Source organism: Suncus etruscus, chromosome 7, assembly GCF_024139225.1.
Source record: "Suncus etruscus isolate mSunEtr1 chromosome 7, mSunEtr1.pri.cur, whole genome shotgun sequence".
NCBI lineage: Eukaryota > Metazoa > Chordata > Mammalia > Eulipotyphla > Soricidae > Suncus > Suncus etruscus.
The window spans coordinates 112,815,964-112,836,313 of record NC_064854.1 but is presented as its reverse complement, the minus strand read 5'-3'; the positions used below and the strand labels follow the sequence as shown (position 1 = coordinate 112,836,313).

The 20,350-nt window shown below is 39.4% G+C and overlaps 1 protein-coding gene across 2 annotated transcripts in view; it reads left to right on the top strand.

Annotated features, from left to right (window-relative positions):
• Positions 1–20,350, top strand: part of PTPRG (protein tyrosine phosphatase receptor type G) — an 837,085-nt gene that overhangs the window by 770,984 nt on the left and 45,751 nt on the right. For both annotated transcript variants that reach the window (XM_049777272.1, XM_049777271.1), the window contains one exon: positions 7,382–7,473. In XM_049777272.1, the coding sequence (XP_049633229.1) occupies positions 7,382–7,473 (92 nt within the window). The remainder of the gene's footprint in view (positions 1–7,381; positions 7,474–20,350) is intronic.

The following is a 20,350-nucleotide window of genomic DNA, read 5'->3' as shown; positions in this document are numbered from 1 at the left end:
GCATTTTGAGCAGCACTGCTGACTAACTCTGTCCCCCTGATGTGATTATAAAGCCATTGAGCTTAATTTGAAGACAGTGACTTGCTTTCTAATCCCTATGTATCAACACTTTGGTTATTCAGTAAGCCCAGGCTTTCCGCTGAATCTAAAAAGCATGTTGTGTTCTTCCTCTTGCTCGGCCTAGTCACACTAATATGCAGGACCGTGATCATGTGAGAGGATTGTGGAAGTTCAGGAAGGTGTCAAAAGGGAGGTGCTTTTTTTCAACATGGAAGTCCAGAGACCTCAGAAATCCCCCCCTTTTTTGCAATAAGAGTGAAATCTTGGCTATGGAAAAGGATTGGTCACCTGAATCATTCTCAGTCTTTTTGGCAGGGTAGAAAGTGGTTTAAGTAAGGGAATTGTATGATTCTACCAGATGTTAGCTGAGTAGGTGCCTAGACAGAAAACAGAATGGTGGCTTGGAAAGTATTTATACAGAAGTCTGCTTATTAAATAATTCTGCCTTAAGACAGTTAAGTTCCTGGAAAGAAATTGGAGAATGAAGAATTTAGAGATTGCATGCTAATTCTGTATTTTCCTGCATTTCATTTGAATAGTGACTTAAGTATTAATACTGATAAAGCAGTGTCAGAACAGCTCGTGTGTGTGTGTGTGTGTGTGTGTGTGTGTGTGTTTCTATAGTATCAATTAGTCACTGATACTTGGTCAATATTTATAGCATTCTGACTATAAGATGAACTCAGATATGTGCTGTGATATCTCAAGCACAGAATTGTTGATTTGGGGGAAATTTACATCAAAATACTTCCTTCACTTGAAAGGATCAGAGGTTGCTTTTAGATATGTTAACCCAAGAGCAAATATTTACAAGAAGCTAGAGAAGCCCCCTGCAAGCAGCACTTCTACAACCAGACTTCAGGCAGGCACCATCTGAATCTGAACCACCACTGGTAGGAAGTGGACTGTCAGCTTTCTGAGAGCAGAGCTGCTGGAAAAAACCCACAGAAATTGATAAACTATCAAAAAGCATTAACCTTTTTTGATTTCTAGTCAAACCTTTCTTAGGATTCTTGGCATCTACATGCCCATTTGTTTTCTCAAAAGAGATGACTGAATGAGAATAATTAAGAATTTTCTTCTTATTTTGCTACTCAGAACTTTCCTTGAGGTGCCATTATTGGTTAAGCCCAAAAGCACCGATGTGTCATTGGAGAGGACAGGGATTCTCTGTGAAAGATTTTGTTTTGTTTTGTTTTATTTTGTTTCTTGTTGTATTAGGCTACATTCTGTAGTGCTTAGGCTTATATCTGGTTCTGCTCTCTAGGAACCTTTGGTGAGCTCCAGGGCCATGAGGTTCCAGGGTTATAAGCATCTTTACCTACTTTCACTCAGACCCCAGATAGATACTATTTTTAAACAGTTGGCACTCACCAGTGTGATAAGCTGCCTACTTAGAGGCAAATGAGAAGTCTGACCAACTAAGGGCACCAGCAGATTGCCAGCATTCTTTTATTTTTATTCTGGCCTGTATATTCCTTGACTTTGAATTAAAGAAATTTTATCTTATGCTAAGGATCTTTCTTATAACTTCATCCTGGCACTTTTTTTTCCATAGAAGTGAGTTTTAGAAAGACATGTTAATAACTGGTTTTTAGATAAGTTTGAGTCACAGGGCACTTAGAATTCAAGATCCCTCAAAACATTATGAAATACTTAATAATCCAAAAAGCAACAAATTCAGTTGCTCTAATTTAGGGCATTCCCTCCTACCTTTGAGAGAATAGGTTATAAAAAATTATCTATTAAATTTTGTGAGTTTTTTTTTTAGCCTCTTCTGACAGTGCTCAGGAAACCATATGTAATAATTGGTGGTTGAACTCCAGTAAACTGCTTGTAGCTCCAAAGCTCTACTATTGCTCTATCCAGTTATAACAGACTTAAAAGAAGACCTTAGAAACTTTTACTCTTGTATGTGTAATGAGATTTTCTTTCTGTATTTGACTCACTTTTATGTTAACATCTTTGAATTTTTTTTTTTTTTTGGTTGGTTGGTTGTTTTAAAGCCACACCAGGTTGTGCTCAGGGCTTATTCCTGGCTTTAAGCATAGAGTATACTCCTCTCAGTGCTCAAGAAATCATCACAGATGCCAGGGATTAAACCCAAAGCCAAACCCATATTATCTCTGTACATCCCACCCCCACCTAATATGCTTGGATTCTTGCACTATTAACTTTTATGGGAGTCTCTAAATTCTGGAATCTTACTTTTTGGGTGTCTACCATGCAAGATTGTTTTACTTCTTTAGTTGCTTTCCTGGATTAATGGAGACTTTCAGGGATCTTTTCCTTGATCATAGTGATGGCAAACCCACAGACTGGTCAAACTAGAATCCTCTGGAAAATTTTTTTCTACCACTCTAGTTTCTGTCCCATCCTTCACTTACTCAGCTAGAATCATCAGGAATGAGGCTGATCCTGCTTAGTTAATTTAAACCAAAGAGATATATAGTACTGTTGATAATAGCCACATGGCTTGTAAAACTTTTCTGGGGTATATATAATTGGGAGAGGAGAGAAAGACAGATAGATGTTGACTACTCACCCCAGAATACTCAAAAACTAAGGTAAATGTAAATTGGGATGCTCAGAGGTCAAGAGATTACATGCTGCTAATGAAAGTAAGATTAAAGGGAATAGAATATAACCAATCAGTATTGTTTCCAGACCAGACTTAATTTTAAAAATGTCTTTACTATCCTTAGTTCCTTAAAGAAGAGTTGGTGGAAAAAAGGAAGGAAAAATGGAAAGATAAAAACATAAAAAACATGGTGATGTTCTATCAGTCAGCTAAAAGAGAATTGGAACTTAATAGAAAATTAAAATTACGTGTTTGTGACAAATTTAGCATTTTCAGAAATTTGATCTCCAATCCTAGAGTCCAGAATTAGAATTAATTGCATCTTGGAATGTGTAATAATTGAAGTGGTTAGGAGCATTAAGACTTGTGTTTTGGGGCCAGGGAGATGGTTCAAAAGCCTAAAGTTTATGCTCACATCTAAGCACCCCAGTTTCAATCCCTAATACTATGTGATAGCACCACTGGGAGTAGCACCTAGCACTACTGGCTATGATCCCACCCATTAAAAGAAACTAGAATTTTCCCCTTTCCTAAAAATCTTTGCATTTATCTTTTGTTCCTGGATAGATACCACAGCAAATCCAAAAGGCCCTCCTGGGACTGTTCCAAAATGAGCAATACCAGATTTTGGCATACCAACTCAGCTGCCTGTCTAAAGTATTCAGTCTATAAGAGGATTGTAGTAATAAAAAGCTGATGGCAGCCTAGCATTTGAATGCCCAAAGTAGTCAACAACAAATCCTTATTAAAGGAATCCATTCACTGTGCAGAATGTACAGAAAATAGGAACTCAACAAATCAATCATGAGAATGTCAGTTCCTCTTTGTTATTAAGAAGTTGTGGATAGAATGAAAACAACCCTTTTTCTCCCTTGGGTGAGATTACTGCTAGAGTCCTCAGTGATCTTGACCCATTTTTACTGCCCTCTATTCTATTCATCACATAGGCACCAATGTGAATTTTTGGAGGAGGCAAGTCAGACCATGTCACTATACTAATAAAGACCCTACCATGGACTTACTCCATTGTAGAAAGATGCCAATGAGATGTGTGCCCTGAATGTTCTGGAACCTTTCTTAGGCCTACCACTCTGCTCTTGCTTACTACAGTTTCCCATCTCTTATCTTTGGCCTCTTTGATTACAATGTGTAGAGCCTGCCCTGTTCTGTGACTCTGTGTAACTTCTTAATATCCCTAGAATTGTTCCCCCTTTCTCCACATCCCCTACTTTTTTTTGTTTTTGTTTTTGTTTTGGGGCCACACCCAGTGGTGCTCAGGGGCTACTCCTGGCTGTCTGCTCAGAAATAGCTCCTGGCAGGCACGGGGGACCATATGGGACACTGGGATTCGAACCAACCACCTTTGGTGCTGGATTGGCTGCTTGCAAGGTAAACGCCGCTGTGCTATCTCTCCAGGCCCACATCCCCTACTTTTTGTGCCAGTCTTACTTAAACAACTCAAGGCACCAGACCACCTCCGAAGATACACTCCCCTTCACCTTTCCAGCTGGCATCATCACCTCATTCTGTTTCATTGTCCTCATTGCTCTATTTGAAATGCTTTCTTACTTGCTGTTTTCTCATGGAAACATAAGACTCCTGAGAGCAGGAATGTTAGCTTTGTTTCTTGTTCTGCTCTCAGCTATTCACCACCAAAGAACTACCAGTAAATGAAGACAAATGCAGAAGGACATATACCCCGACATATTGTTAGTGATGGTAACTAAGAAGATGATTTCAATAATAGACTTTTTTTGCTCATGTGTTTTCATTTTTTTTTTCTTTTGGGGTGTAGATGTAGTATTTGGGCCACACAATGACTGCACTTAGAGATTGTATCTGGTTCTTTGCTAAGGGATCACTTCTAGTGATATTTAGGGGACCAGGTATGGTACTGGGGCTAGAACCTAGGCTGGCTATGTGCAAGGCAAGCAACCTAACCTGTTGTATTATCTCTTGATCCCTTTCTCATTTTATTTTAAAATAAAGATTGTATATTATGTTTTAATTTGAATACTAGGACAGGCTTAAGGAAGTGACTTTAAGACTCCCAGCCAATTGCAAAGAATTTATCATCTGCATGTTCCATGCTGTGTGAAAGCGCTGAATAGCTTGAGTCCATTCAAACCTTTATTTTATGGCAGAACATTCCCTCTTGGTAGGGCATTTAATTCAGTAGAGTAGTCCTCAAAACCCTGTGTGGGAGAATAGTATATGCCATTCATGGGGGTGCAGGTGGGGACAGCTGTGTCTCCCAGTATTCTGACCTTCATCCCAGCACTCTGGTTATCACAGAGTTCTTTTGCTCCAGGGAAAATCCATTATACAACAGCATATGGGGCACTAGAGAGTGATTTGCTTCAGTACACACTGTTTTGGGGGGAGGGGGAGAGTGTGGGGCCTTTAACTCCACATGTAGCTGTCTGCCTACCTCCTTCTAGGGGGAAAAAGCTGCGATAGTCTTTCCAAATCACTTGACTTTAACAAAAGGCCAGTAAAGGTTAATTTTTTCTTTTACTAACAGCTATATATTTTAGAAAGAAGGCATAGTAACTAGTTTCACAATAGAAACATTATTTGTGTGGTTTCTGCCAGAGTTTTTTTTTTTTTCCTTGCACTATGTAAAATGACCTGAGTGCATTGAATTTATTGCAGTGCACTTTTTTTTGTTGTTTTGTTTTTGTTTTTGGGCCATACCCAGTGATGTCAGCTCAGGGGTTACTCATGGCTATATGCTCAGAAATTGCTCCTGGCTTGGGGGGCCATATGGGATGCTGGGGATCAAACCAGTTCTGTCCTGGATCTGCTGCTTGCAAGGCAAACATCCTACCCCTATCCCTACCCCTGTGCTATCACTTCGGCTCCCACGGCCCCCATATGTCATTTTTTTGAGCTACTAAACACTTGAAGGCCCAAAGTCTCAACAAAAGCCCGTTTTCCTTAGGTATATTAAGATCAGGTAGTTATTGGGCCTAATATGTTTGTGAAGTCCATAATTTATTTTGTTTTTGTTACATTCTAGAAACCTGTAAGTCTATGGGGTTAGAGAGAAACCAAGTCAAAAACTTAACTGAAAACAAAAGCTATTGGCTCAGACATGAAAGTGATAGATCTAATTTTTTTTTACCTGGATTTTCATCTCTTTACATCCGACATAAAATTCTTATGCCATTGGAGCCCTAATGCATTTTTCATTCATGTCATGAGGCCAACTTAGATATTTTCTAAATTATGGTAAAGACAACTAAGTGAGTGGTTAAAAAAAATGAAATGCCAGGCAATTTATAGAGAGAAATCCTTTTCTTCAGTGTTTGCCTGAGAACCATGTAACATGTATGCCAAAAGAGGGAGTGATTGATGTCCAGAAGTCCACACAGTACATAGAAGCAGTCCAAACTGCTTCTACAAAAATGCCCCCATGTCCATTTGGTTTAAGCTGCTTTTCATTAAAAAATAGGCACTGCTTAAAGAAAAATACTTGGTACTGTGTCAACTCATCATTTTGAACTATTGCTCTCTCTTCTGTGAGTAAAGTTGAAGGAGACATTATCTGTATGACTTGGAGGCTGACAACTTGGAAATCTCCATTGGTTTATTTGATTTTACCTCAGCCCCTCCTCCATCAGCCCCCCTGGTTGGCTTCCGAGAAACTTGATACACCCCACCAGATTCGTCCCAGGATCTTTTGGAGTAAAGAAAGAAAGAAAGACAGCTCTGAAGAGAAGTTGGGGTACAAAGCCAGGGAGGGACAAGAGTGAAGTGAAGCTGTGGTGTGTCTGGCTGGGGCCAGGCATGGGCCGCCAACAGAGTGGGACAGATCTCAGTGACACGGAGCACCAGAAGGATGCAGCCTGCTTGGCTAAAAGACCCAGCAGTGGGGTCTATTGTGAAGCCCCTCCGCCAGATTAACAGGGACCCTTCTCTGGTCACAATAGCCATTCACGCTGAGAGCCTCATTAAATATTCAGCCTGTGCTTCCGGCAGCTCATTAGGGCCGCAATGAGTAGTGACGTGAAGGCTGGAAAGCTGTGGGCTGGCCACCATCAGGAGGCAGAGGCTGAACAAGCTGCTGATGGCTTTTCTGTTCCCTGCCTGTCCTATGATGACCAGTGTTTGCTCCCTGCTTTGCCTGAAGTACAGGTAATAACCAAACAAACTACAAAGCCAATAAGGTAACACTGAAGGGTCCTTGTCATCCTGGATATTGGGTGGCAGGGGCCTTGGATCTTGAGTGTCTGTCCCTTTCAGAGTCCTCTGAAATCCCCCCTTGCAGTTTTGGGTGGGGGATGCTTTGCTAACAGTGTGGTGCTCTTTGTATAGGTGGGTTCTCAGGACTGTTTTGGGGAGGATTGGAGATGTGGCTTTGAACTTGGTTTTGGTTATTTAGCAAATAAGTCCTGTCTGTGTAAGAGATCAAATTTAGAAATAGCACAGGCTAAGCCTGATGGTTGGTCCTGCAAGTTTACCCTGTCCATGCCAAGTTTTTAGGTATTTGAGTAGTACAATTTTCTATAGCTTTCCCTTTTAAGTCTCTGGATAGGTGTAGCCTCCTTAAAGATATATATTCTGTAGCTATTTGTGTTGACTAGGCTGTGTGTTGTCATTGCATCTCGTTACTTTTCCATGGCTTAGCACAGTGCAGTAGGCTGCTAAAGGCTGTAAAGACTTGCAAAATGATAAACTCACACACAGTACAGTTTACTGGTCTCACTGTTTGCCTGTTTTCTCTTTCCTGCACAGAAAATGTTTTCAGACAGCTCATTTCTATGTGGAAGATAGCAGCTCACCTCGGGTGGTCCCCAATGAAAGTATTCCTATTATTCCTATTCCGGGTAAGTAAGAAGCATCTCTTATTTACAATGGACTAATTGTTTGCCCCTTTTGTTCTGAAGTTGATGTGACAGCCATGGAAAAATATTATTTTTATGGCCTTTTAAAGCTTCCCCAGTCGAAGAGACTTTGGTTTCACAAAATCTTTTGCTCCTTTCTATATCTGCCAAGTAGTGAAATACTGTTAGTGAGAAACAAATAACTGACAGTTAATAGTTATAGATTCATGGGCAGAGAAGTAATCGAGAAAAATAGATCATGTCTATTTGCAATCTCTGTGAACTCTGCATCTTTTGATTCTTATACTGTGCTGAGAAGTGTTTTAAAAATCATAATTTGTGATATTTAAGTCTATTTCTAAGATATTTTATCTAAAAATAGTTTCTTTGTGCTGCAAGTTTAGTTCTAGGATATTTGTATGAAATGTTCTTGGCCTGGTGGATTTTTCTTTTTCTCTTCTAATAAAAAGAAATAGGCCATTCAGTATTGGGGGACTTAATGAATGCATAGTAGTAAATTCTAGAAAAAGTTATAGATATGGAAGTATACAGTTGCAGTTTAGTTGCAGTAGATAGGTGTGGGGATTGAAGCTGGATCCCACCATTTTTATTTAAAATCATTTACTTTGGTTTTGGGGCTATACCTGCTGACGCTCAAGGGTTACTCTTGGCTCTGCCAGAAATTACTTCTGGAGAGCTAAGGGCCCATATGGGATTCTGGGGATTGAATCCAGGTTAGCCACATAGAAAGCATATCATTCCCGTCCCTGATATCCTTTACTTTTGACTAGTTTGAAATTTTCTTCCTCTTGGATCCACCAAGTAATGATAAATGCCTATCTTCAGATAATGTTTATATTCATCTTCTTGACATTAGTTTTTTTATATTATATATGAATATATATACATATATACGTATATACATATATATGTATATACATATACATACATATATACATATACATACATATATACATATACATACATACATATACATACATATATATATATATATATTGGTTTTTGGGTCACACCCAGCAGCGCTCAAGGGTTACTCCTGGCTTACTCTCAGAAGTCCCTCCTGGCAGGCTCGGGGGACCATATGGGACGCTGGGATTAGAGCCACTGACCTTCTGCATGCAAGGCAAATGCCTTACCTCCATGCTATCTCTCTGGCCCCTTATTATTTTTTTTAAGTAGTCACATTTTGACTAGTCCGCCAACCCTCATGAACACATCTGCAGCTTCCTATACTCTGTATCTACCTCTTTCTCTAGAACAGTGTTTGTTTATCGTCTAATATACCATCTGTTTACTCATTTATAATCTTCTCACTAAAATAAGCACTTCAAAAAGGGAAGTAGGGGCTGAAGAAATAGTATAGTAGGTAGGTGCTTCCCTTGCACATACCTGATGCAGGTTCGATTCCCAGCATCACATATGATGACTCCCACCAGGAATCATCGCTGAGCATAGAGCCAGAAGTGACACTCAGTGAGTGTCACTGAGTGTGGCCCAGAAAAACATTCAAAACAGTTTTAAGGGGGAAATTAGTTATCACCATAGTGCTGGTAAGTTGTAGGATTCAACTTATATGTTTTTTTTTTTTTTTTTGGTTTTTGGGCCACACCCGGTAACGCTCAGGGGTTACTCCTGGCTATGCGCTCAGAAGTCGCTCCTGGCTTGGGGGACCATATGGGACGCCGGGGGATCGAACCGCGGTCCATCCTAGGCTAGCGCAGGCAAGGCAGGCACCTTACCTCCAGCGCCACCGCCCGGCCCCTCAACTTATATGTTTGAAATATTAAATTCCATTAAACTTTTTTTCTTTGAAAGCTTTTTCTATTTCAATATTGTCACTTTGAGTTATGTTGGCATTTCTTATAATTATATTCCTTTTTAAAATTAATATCTTTATTTAAACACCTCGATTACAAACACGATTATGGTTGGGTTTCAGTCATATAAAGAACACCCCCCCTTTACCAGTGCAACGTTCCCATCACCAGTGTCCCAAATCTCCCTCCTCCCCACCCGACCCCTGCCTGTACTCTAGACAGGCTTTCTACTTCCCTTGTTCATTCTCATTGTTAGGATAGTTCTCAATGTAGTTATTTCTCTAACTACACTCATCACACTTTGTGGTGAGCTTCATGAAGTGAGCTGGAACTTCCAGCCCTCCTCTCTTTTGTCTCTGAAAATTATTGCAAGAACGTCTTTCATTTTTCTTAAAACCCATGGATGAATGAGACTATTCTGTGCCTTTCTCTCTCCCTCTGACTTATTTCACTAACTTACTTAGAGTTCTTAGCTATACAACTCTGTCCTTTAAAGAAATATAGTTTCTGAGAACCAGTAAGGAATTCTTAATTAGTTGGAAAATTTTCACTAGTCATTGCATGGTTATGGACTTTATCTTTCTATGTAATGCCATTAGATATAGTTGGGGTTGACCACATTCTCTTCACTCAAGGGTAGTTTCTTGAAGCTGTGCTCTGAGAAACAAAGTATAGGGAGTAATCCCTAAGTACAAAAAATGCTCAAAGGATTGGAGCACATGCTCTGTGCTAGGGCTCAATTGCTTGCACTGCAAGTTCTCTGAACACTGAACTAAAACTTGCCCCTGAACCCCACTGGTTTGCCACCATAGCAAAAAGAAAAAGAAAGAAAAATGAAAGAAGGAAGTTGAAATTTTTATTGGCTTCACATTGGATCATTTTGTGCCTGCTAAATTATTCCCATTCCAATGACATAGGTGTTATGTTAACCTCTGTCCTCCACTTGTCCTTCCCCTTTATTCTGGGTAAAAGATTAATTAGACTCTTGACTTTCTGAGGAGGCAATCAGCAGTCAACAGTTTTCCATTTACAGAGAATAAATAAATAGTGTAATCAGATCTGCCCAATTTGTGCAATAGACTATATAGAACCATTTTCCTCCTAGTATCTAGCTTCTAGAATATGTGCTGACCTCAAGAAGAAATTGCTTATGCCAGAGTTATAGCGATGGTGAAAAGGATGCTTGCATTGCATGTGACCTATCTGGGTTCATTCCCAAACACCCCACATGGTCTCAACCCTTCCAAGAGTGATCCCTGAGTACAGAGCTAGGACTAATCCTGGAGCATTGATGATGTGGCCTCAAAACAAAACAAAAATAACAACAAAAGAGGTCCTGGAGAAATAGCACAGCAGCGTTTGCCTTGCAAGCGGCCGATCTAGGACCAAAGTTGGTTGGTTCGAATCCCGGTGTCCCATATGGTCCCCCATGCCTGCCAGGAGCTATTTCTGAGCAGACATCCAGGAGTAACCCCTGAGCACCGCCGGGTGTGCCCCCCCAAAAAGAAAAACCAAAATAAATAAATAAATAAATAAATAAATAAATAAATAAATAAATAAATAAATAAATAACAACAAAAGAAAATGATGAGTAGCGGGGCCGGCGAGGTGGCGCTCTAGGTATGATGTCTGCCTTGCAAGCTCTAGCCAAGGAAGGACCGCAGTTCGATCCCCCGGCGTCCCATATGGTTCCCGCAAGCCAGGGGCAATTTCTGAGTGCTTAGCCAGGAGTAACTCCTGAGCATCAAACGGGTGTGGACTGAAAAACCAAAAAAAGAAAAAGAAAATGATGAGTAGCATCTCTTTTCAATGTATATTTATGAATAAAGCAGTTGAGTATGTTGCAATTATGTCATTTAAGGGTGGGGATATGATATGAATTACTTTTTTTTTTTGATTCTTATAAACACATCCATTTTTGCTCAAGGGACTCCTCCCTCTGTGTGCTCAGGAATCTCTTGCAGCAAAGTGCTGGAGGGCTATACTGGATATCAAATCCAGGCCTTCTGCATCAAAGCATTGTGTTCCCCACCCTCCTCTCTGGCTCATCAAGCACTTCTTGAGCTGTCATTCAAGTTTTGCTCAATTTATTTTCCAGTTGGAGTAGAAATAAAAAATCGAGGATCTTGCCCCTGCTTTCACTAGGAAACAAGCCTTTGTTCACTACTATGGCCTCTTTGAATCTTAGTTAATAAAAAACCTTAGCAAGTAAGAGGATGTGTGTCCTCCTCTAAGAATCATATCAAGCACTTTGAGAACCATGAATCGTGATATTTCCTTATCCTAAATGGTGACATTCCTTATCCTTGCAGTCACAGACACCAGGTGTTTGTTTGGTCCTCAGGGCAAGAAAGTTTGTTTCCTAGAGCACAGCCACTGTCATGGCCTGTGCCATCATGTCACTATTGACTGAGTTGAGTTTTAGGATGTTTTGTTTTGGGGCCATACCTTCACTCAAATGTTAGTTCTGGCTCTGTACTCAGAAATCACTCCAGGCAGGCTCAAGGGACCACATGGGATGCCAGGGGTTGAACCCTAGTCAGGGATCAAATCCTATTCAGCTTCATGCAAGGCAAAGACCCTACATGCTGTGCTATTGCTCTGGCCCTAGGTTTTAGGATTTTAAATCCACCAAAATCCTCAGTAGTTATCAGCTCTGCTGATTTGAAAGGTTTTCCATTTTCATTTCTGATTCGTTGTCTTAAATTAGCAAGTTAAAGATGCATTTCTTTTTTTTTTTTTCTTTTTTTTTTTTTGGTTTTGGGTCACACCCATCGATGCTCAGGGGTTATTCCTGGCTATCTGCTCAGAAATAGCTCCTGGCAGGCACGGGGGACCATATGGGACACCGAGACTCGAACCAACCACCTTTGGTCCTGGATCGGCTGCTTGCAAGGCAAATGCTGCTGTGCTATCTCTCCGGGCCCAAAGATGCATTTCTTTCTGTTTCTTTCTTTTCTTTTATATCTTTATTTAAGCACCATGATTACAGTTTTACATGGTTTTTGTTTTTTGGTTTTTTTTGGTTTTCTTTGTTTTGTTTTTTTTTTGTTTTTGTTTGTTTGTTTGTTTTTTTGGTTTGGGTCACACCTGGCAGTGCTCAGGGGTTACTCCTGGCAGGCTCAGAGGACCATATGGGACACCAGGATTCGAACCACTGACCTTCTGCATGAGAGGCAAACGCCTTACCTCCATGCTATATCTCCGGCCCAGTTTTACATGTTTTACATTACATGATTGTAGTTGGGTTTTAGTTACTACTCACTGTACCTGTTCATGGAAAGAAAAATGTCTTAAAATTCTTCACTAAGAATTTCATTTTTATGGCATTCAGTTGACGTCACCTAGCATCATAGATATATATCCCAAGAGTTGTAACACATTTGTAAAGATAATGTCTCCAAATGTTGCAGAGCAGTGTGGTGTTACTATAATTTTACATGTTGCAATGCAGTATACATAGAGTTTAAGTGGAGAGTTTAAGTGGAAAGAAGCTTCATCTGTGATTGGGAACTGTTAACTTTTTGATTTTGATTTGGGGGCCACACTGTGTTCAGGGTTTCCTCCTGGCTCTATGATCCAGGTTCACTCTTGTTGGGGCTCTGAGGACCAAATGGGGTGTGGGGGATTGAATTTGGCACAGCCAAGTGAAAAAAAAAAAAGGCAAATGCCTTATTCATTATAAGATACCCGCATTTCTGAGAACTGTTACCTTTTATTAAAAAAATGCTGCGACTTGTTCATAATCTCTAACATAAGATCACCAAACTAGTCACTTAATTATGCTTATAAAATATTTTATACACTCTAAAGCACATTACGCTTCTTTTTTCTACTTTTTTCAATGCTTTCTGATTATATATCTATACTTTCAATACGAGAGTTCATTATCAGAAAATGCAAAAATGTTAATGAAGTTATATATATTTTGACTATTAAAACTTTCAAGTGAACTTTAATGGAGATTTTTGAGGATAATTTTAAATGATTGATTGCCTGAGGGATTAATATAATTGATTTTGTTCCCTAAAATAGGGCATTTTACAGATCTGGAATGCTTATTTCTCCCCCTGGATTCAAGTTATTCTTTGTTCAAACCTTTAACATAAGCCAATCTTAAGTCCCAAATTCATCAATTTTTTTATCACTTAAACTTCTCATTTTCTATTAAAAATTAATTCCAAGTCACTACCAGAGAACAATTTTACTGGTTAAGATAATGTGCCACAGTGTGAGATTGGAAATTCAGTTCTCAAAGTCTTGTAAAAATGGAGTTCTGTCGAGACTATTGTGTGCTTCTCTTTATTGCTGTGGGGCTCACTGGATATTTAATTTGACATTTATTTTTGTATTGTTATGGTATTTCAATTACCTTTTTCATGTCCTCTCTCAAACTGAGGTTGATATCCACTAGAAGGACTCCGCCCATTTTCAGCATATTTTAATTTTTTTTTTTGGTTTTTGGGCCACACCCGGCAGTGCTCAGGGGTTACTCCTGGCTGTCTGCTCAGAAATCGCTCCTGGCAGGCACGGGGGACCATATGGGACACCGGGATTCGAACCAACCACCTTTGGTCCTGGACCGGCTGCTTGCAAGGCAAACGCCGCTGTGCTATCTCTCCGGGCCCTATTTTAATTTTTTAACATTTTTTTCTTACTCTTTACCCCATTCTATTGCTTTTCTTTCCCTCAAACAACCACATAACTCGATTTATCTAGCTTAGCCTCTCAAATAGAGGGAGAAACAAGGGAGGACACCAGGACCAAACAGATGTATGATCACTGATAGTAAGCTAGACAAAGAGGGGACCACCTACTCTAAAAGCCCAGGAGGTGATGGTGGGGGATATGGATTGCAGAAAGGGAACGGGGAAGGGGGGAGGACAAATTTGGTGGTGGGTATTCCCCTGATTCAATGTTAATAATGTGCCTAAAATACTAATGTGAAAGATATGTAAGCAACTACGATCAAAATAAAAAATAAATGGAATTCTGAGGGGTTGGAGAAATAGTACAGTATGTACATTGCTGACCTGGGTTCAAGCTCCAGCACCCCATATGGTGCCCTGAGCTCTGCCAGAGCAATCCCTGAGCACAGAGTCAACAATAAACCCTCTGTGGGGCTGGCAGGTGGCGCTAGAGGAAGGTGTCTGCCTTGCAAGCGTTAGCCAAGGAAGGACCACGGTTCGATCCCCAGGCATTCCATATGGTCCCCCCAAGCCAGGGGCAATTTCTGAGCACTTAGCCAGGAGTAACCCCTGAGCAGCAAGTGGGTGTGGCCGAAAAAAAAAAAAACCCTCTGCAATGCAAGGTGGGCCCCCCAAAAGAAAATAAAGTTGAACTACTGAATCATCAATGCAAAATATGTAATATATTCTGTCCAAAAACTTAGTTTATATTGGGCTACTTAAGAAAGTGCATCATAATCACCTGTTCTGCTTATTTTCACTATAGATCTATGGAGTCAGATTTAATCCATATCCCCACTTAACAGATGGGGAAACAGGGTCACAGGATTACTTAGATCAAGGGGTTTACTAGCAGTAACAGTTCTTGACAATTCTGAGTTCAGGACTTCAGTTTCTTCATTTAAATAATGCCTTTTTTTTTGGGGGGGGGGACACTCTCAGATGACTCTCAGGGGTTACTCCTGGCTATGTGCTCAGAAATCGCTCCTGGCTTGGGGGACCATATGGGATGCTGTAGGATCAAACCATGGCCAGTCCTAGATTAGCGTGTACAAGGAAAACGCCTTACTGCTTGCTCCACCCACTCTGGTCCCATAATAATGCTTCCTTTTAAGAAGACTTTTTTTTTTCTTTGCATACTCTTTGGTTATTTTGCTGAGTTACTGTATTTATCTCCTTTCACTAGGAATGATCATTTGCTTCTCTTTCATCCTCTTTGAGTAAGATTATTTCTTTTGTTGAATTTTTCTCTGTAACAAAGTGTCTCTCTTAATTTTCTGGTTGCCTTTATTCTCTTCCTAACACTCACAACTCATCTGTACAATAGTCCTTGTGTGAAATTAGGTCTGTATGATTGAAATGATTGAGGGAATGTTACACAAACATGTTAGTTATTGCAGAAATGTAGATACTACATTGGTAACTCGGGTAACTTAGTAACTTACTACTGCAGGTAACATTAATTAAAAGCTTTGATTTTTACATTTCAATTAAAACTAGAATCTCATAAGTAAGGCTGACTTCTAAAAGGTATTATAAATAAGGCAACTAGTTAAAGATAGCTTTTCTACATATTATAGGAATGAGCCATTATAGGAATATTTGGGAGGTTTTGATACCAATACCAATTTCACTAATTCAAACAAATTTGGGCATGTAGACTATGTAGTATGTTTTTCTGACTTAATATAGTAAAGATACTCTTCTAAGGATGAAGTTTTTTTTCCTGATCTCATATACACTTTTGTGAAATATGAAATGCTACGGACTGTAAATCTGGAGTATTGTTAGTTTGTCACAAGAGAATGCAAGAGTAATTACCAACATGGAAGAAATACTTTGGATATTAGATTCCAAACATGATAGATATGTCAGTTCTTTTATCAAAAAAAAAAACAAAACATTTGCTTGCAATATATACATTTTATAATGAAGAAAATAGGATTTTAACTTTCTGGTAAGTTTATCTTTGACAAAAGAAATAAGGGGCTTTGATTTTACTAATTTTTACCAACATCTTTTCTTAAATTATAATTACTTTATTTAAGCACTGTGGTTACCAAATTGTTTATATTTGAGTTTTAGTCATAAATTATATACCACCCTTCACCAGGGGCACTTGTCTTGCCACTAATGTCCCTAGTTTCCCTCCCACCTGTCCTGTCAGTCTCTGGAGCAGTCATTTTCTCTCTCTCTCTCTCTCTCTCTCTCTCTCTCTCTCTCTCTCTCTCTCTCTCTCTTTCTCTCTCCCCCCCCCCCCACCATTTCACTGTAGGAAGCATAATTGAACATGATAAATTCTCAGACCCTTGGTTTGGGGACTGCTCAAACTGTGTTCAGTGTTTGCGCCTGGCTCTGTATTCAGAGGTCAATCCTGGAAACGTTCAGGAACCTTATGGGGTGCCAGGATTTATACATACTTGATTATGTGCAAGGGAAGGACCCTTCTCACTGTACTCTGTCCAACTATACCACAACATTTTAATCTTTCATTTTAATATCAGAATATTCAGGTATTATTATTAGTACCAATAATCTTTTTTTAATTTTTATTTAAAACCATTGGTACCAATAATATTGAATAACATTTTTACTTGGTTATTAATAGGAGCCTCATTCATATGTCCTCTCCAAATTATATTCACTGTATATTACAATTTTAGATTCTCATTATATGTAAGTTATCAGAATCAGAAATCAAGCATATGAAAGAAACTTGCTCACCCATCATATGGGGGTAGATAGGCTTTTCTGAATGTGCATGTTGGCAAATACTAATGACCTTATAAATGCTTTTCTCTGGAAATTAGAAAATCTAACTTTCTAATTAGAACATTACAAAACAAAATGTTGCTGCTAACACATTGCTTAGAAATCCAGAAATGATTCATGCCTTTCTTACAGTTAAATCTCATCTTAATAATTTGAAGGTCACTGGCTCCATCAGGGTGCAGCATATAAAGGGGCTTTATACATGCAGTTTTAAACCCTGGGGATTAAACCAACCTTGTTGGCATATTTTATTTATATAGAGATAATCTTCAAAGGAGATTCATTGGTCTTTTGACTATTGTAAAGCTCTTTTTTTTATGGACTTCATTGTGTCATAAATGAAAAGAGATTTCTTTTATTGCCAGAAATAAAATATTGTAATCTCCACAGCATTTCCTGCATCACAAAAATCTGATTTAGATAAAAATCTATTTGTTTTGTAACTAAAATCATGGTAATGTTCTATGATTTCATATTGTTCTGTCTTCTTAAATTGACACAGATATGTCCAAGATCAGAGAAATGGCCTGAATCTGACCTCTGGAAAGTTCTGAGTTCATGAAATTCAGACCTGTTGTCTAGGGGAATGATCAGCACCTCCTCCAAACATCCCATCTTGGGACTTAGAGATAGATGGAAAGGTCTATCTATTGACCTTTGAGCAACATCAAGCCAATAACTGTGTTGGGGCTTTCTGCATTCTTTTCAAATTGGGAATTAGGGTTGAGGAAACTACCATGGGTTAAGTGACTCTTACAGACACAATTGCATCTTGAACTTAAGACCCCTAGAATCTTAATAGTAATTGTCTAAAAACCTAGACATGGCAGGTTAAATAAGTAAGTTTTTTTTTCAAAGATAATCCTTAATAGAACTGAAGAGAGAGTGCAGTGGATAAAGTACTTGCCATGCAAGTAACTAGCTAGATTTCTTCTTTTGTATATTTGGTCAGTAAATATAACATATTTAAGTGACCTCTGATGACTTCATTCTAATGTTTCCTAAGATTCAGGTACAATAGAGGCATAACCTTATTTTAGAAATGACATTTTTTTTGTTTTATTTTGGGGGGGGCACACCCATTTGACGCTCAGGGGTTACTCCTGGCTATGCACTCAGAAATCACCCCTGGCTTGGGGGGACCATATGGGACACCGGGGGATCGAACCGCGGTCCATCCTATGCTAGCGCTTGCAAAGCAGACACCTTACCTCTAGCGCCACCTTCCTGGCCCCGACTTTTTTTTTAATGTTCAAATGTATTGTTCCCTAATAATTATTCTGCCACCTTTTATCTAAGGTTTTTTTCCTTCTCCTTGGAGGCTATTAGCTTTTAGTATATTATTCTCAGTTGGTTTTCTCTGTTTGGGGTATAAAACAAAAAAAGGTTAAATTTAACCTTAATTAAAAGTAGTCCAAGTGGGGCCCTGAGAGATAGCACAGCGGCATTTGCCTTGCAAGCAGCCGATCCAGGACCAAAGGTGGTTGGTTCGAATCCCAGTGTCCCATATGGTCCCCCGTGCCTGCCAGGAGCTTTTTCTGAACAGACAGCCAGGAGTAACCCCTGAGCACTGCTGGGTGTGACCCAAAAACCAAAACCAAAAAAAACAAAAACAAAAACAAAAAACGAACAAACAAACAAAAGTAGTCTAAGTGGCCATTTGACCAAAATAAAAGGACTCACAGTTGAATTCTAACCACCAAAGGTTAAAAGCTTGGAGTGAAGCACTTCTTTTTTTTTTTTTTTTTTTGGTTTTTGGTTTTTGGGTCACACCTGTTGGTGCTCAGGGGTTACTCCTGGCTGTCCACTCAGAAATAGCTCCTGACAGGCACGGGGGACCATATGGGACACCAGGATTCGAACCAACCACCGTTGGTCCTGGATCGGCTGCTTGCGAGGCAAAGGCCGCTGTGCTATCTCTCTGGGCCCGGAGGGAAGCACTTCTAACATTTTAATGCCAATATTAAACATTTTAGCCAAATGGTTCTCAACTTACTAGTGATATTATAGCAATAATAGTTGTATTCCCACTTTTGCCTTTAGATTTTTTGGTATTTGAAAAGTCTATGAGGAAATATAATAGCTCAAAATGAAAAAGTAATTTATTTCTTCAGAGGTATTCTATTTAAATATTTCAACTCACTAGTATTCTGATTAATTCTATACTTTTTCTTACATTGTGCTTCTTTGGGAATGAAGACACACAGTTTTCCAAATAAATAGGAATCCCAGTTGGAGGCTCAGTACACCACTTAATAAACATTTCATTTTGCACAATTTGCCTCAGGTTCCTTGTGTGTCATGTGTGATAACAATGCCTCTCTTGCAAGTTCTTCTAACGATAAATGTATGGAAAGTATCTCAGCACAGTGCCTGGCTACTTCTAAGAACTTGATAAAGAGTGGCTCTCTTCTCACCAGCTCTGTCACTGCTCTGCTCTTATTATGTCATTTCAGTCGCCCATCTAACTGGCACTTAGTAAAAATACCTTCATTTTGATTCCAGTTAATCTTTTGTTCTTCATGCTCCTCCTCATCACCATTCTATCAGTGACATTTATTCTCACCTAGATCATTTAAGACTTTCCTTTTATGACAGTTATAGTCAGGCCCCTACAATTGTGCACCATTCTTTCTCTCACTGTCTCAGATTTATCATTTCCCCAACAACTATAAAAAAAAAATGCTGTGCTTATGAAGGGACAATCATTGGGTTCCTGGCTCAATCTAGGTACCTAGTAAATTCCTTATCCAGTACTTTTCCCATTCACTTTGGCCCAAATAAGAGCAACTCTTGCTCAAAATCTGAGCAAATAGGACTAGTGAGATAATACAACAGGTAGGACACTTGTCTTATTTTTTTGTTGTTGTTGTTTTGGTTTGGTTTGGTTTTTTTGGGGGGGGGGCACACCCATTTGATGCTCAGGGGTTACTCCTGGCTAAGCACTCAGAAATCGACCCTGGCTTGGGGAAACCATATGGGACGCTGGGGGACCAAACCCAGGTCTTTCCTTGGCTTGCGCTTGCAAGGCAGACACCTTACCTCTAGCGCCACCTCGCCGGCCCCAGGATACTTGTCTTGTATGTGACCAACATGAGTTTGATTCTGGCATCCTGTATGGTCCCCTGATCACTACCTTGAATGATTCCTGAGCAGAGAGCCAGGAGTAACCCCTGAGCACTGTTGGTTATGGTCCAAAAACAAACAAACAAAAAATCAGCATGCATTGCCCTGGGTCTGCAATCAGTTGTGTTCATCTGCCTTAATAAACCTTCACTTAATCTTTCTGAGCTTGATTTATTAACCAAGATCAATCTGAAAATAATACTGTCTCTTTGAAGGATTGAGTACATGTTAATATATGATAACAAAGGCCCCAGTTACTGCCATACCTAGTGCTGCTAATATTTTTATGTCTAGTGATGAAACTCGGAGGTGCCATCTTATTACAAATGTTATAATCCAGATGATTTCCAAGCATAGACTGAGTGGATCATGTCTTTGATGCTCTCCTAATTGCTTGGCATTCTGTTAGTCATAATAATTTCCTAATTAGTTGTCTCATGTTGAGAAAAATTTAAT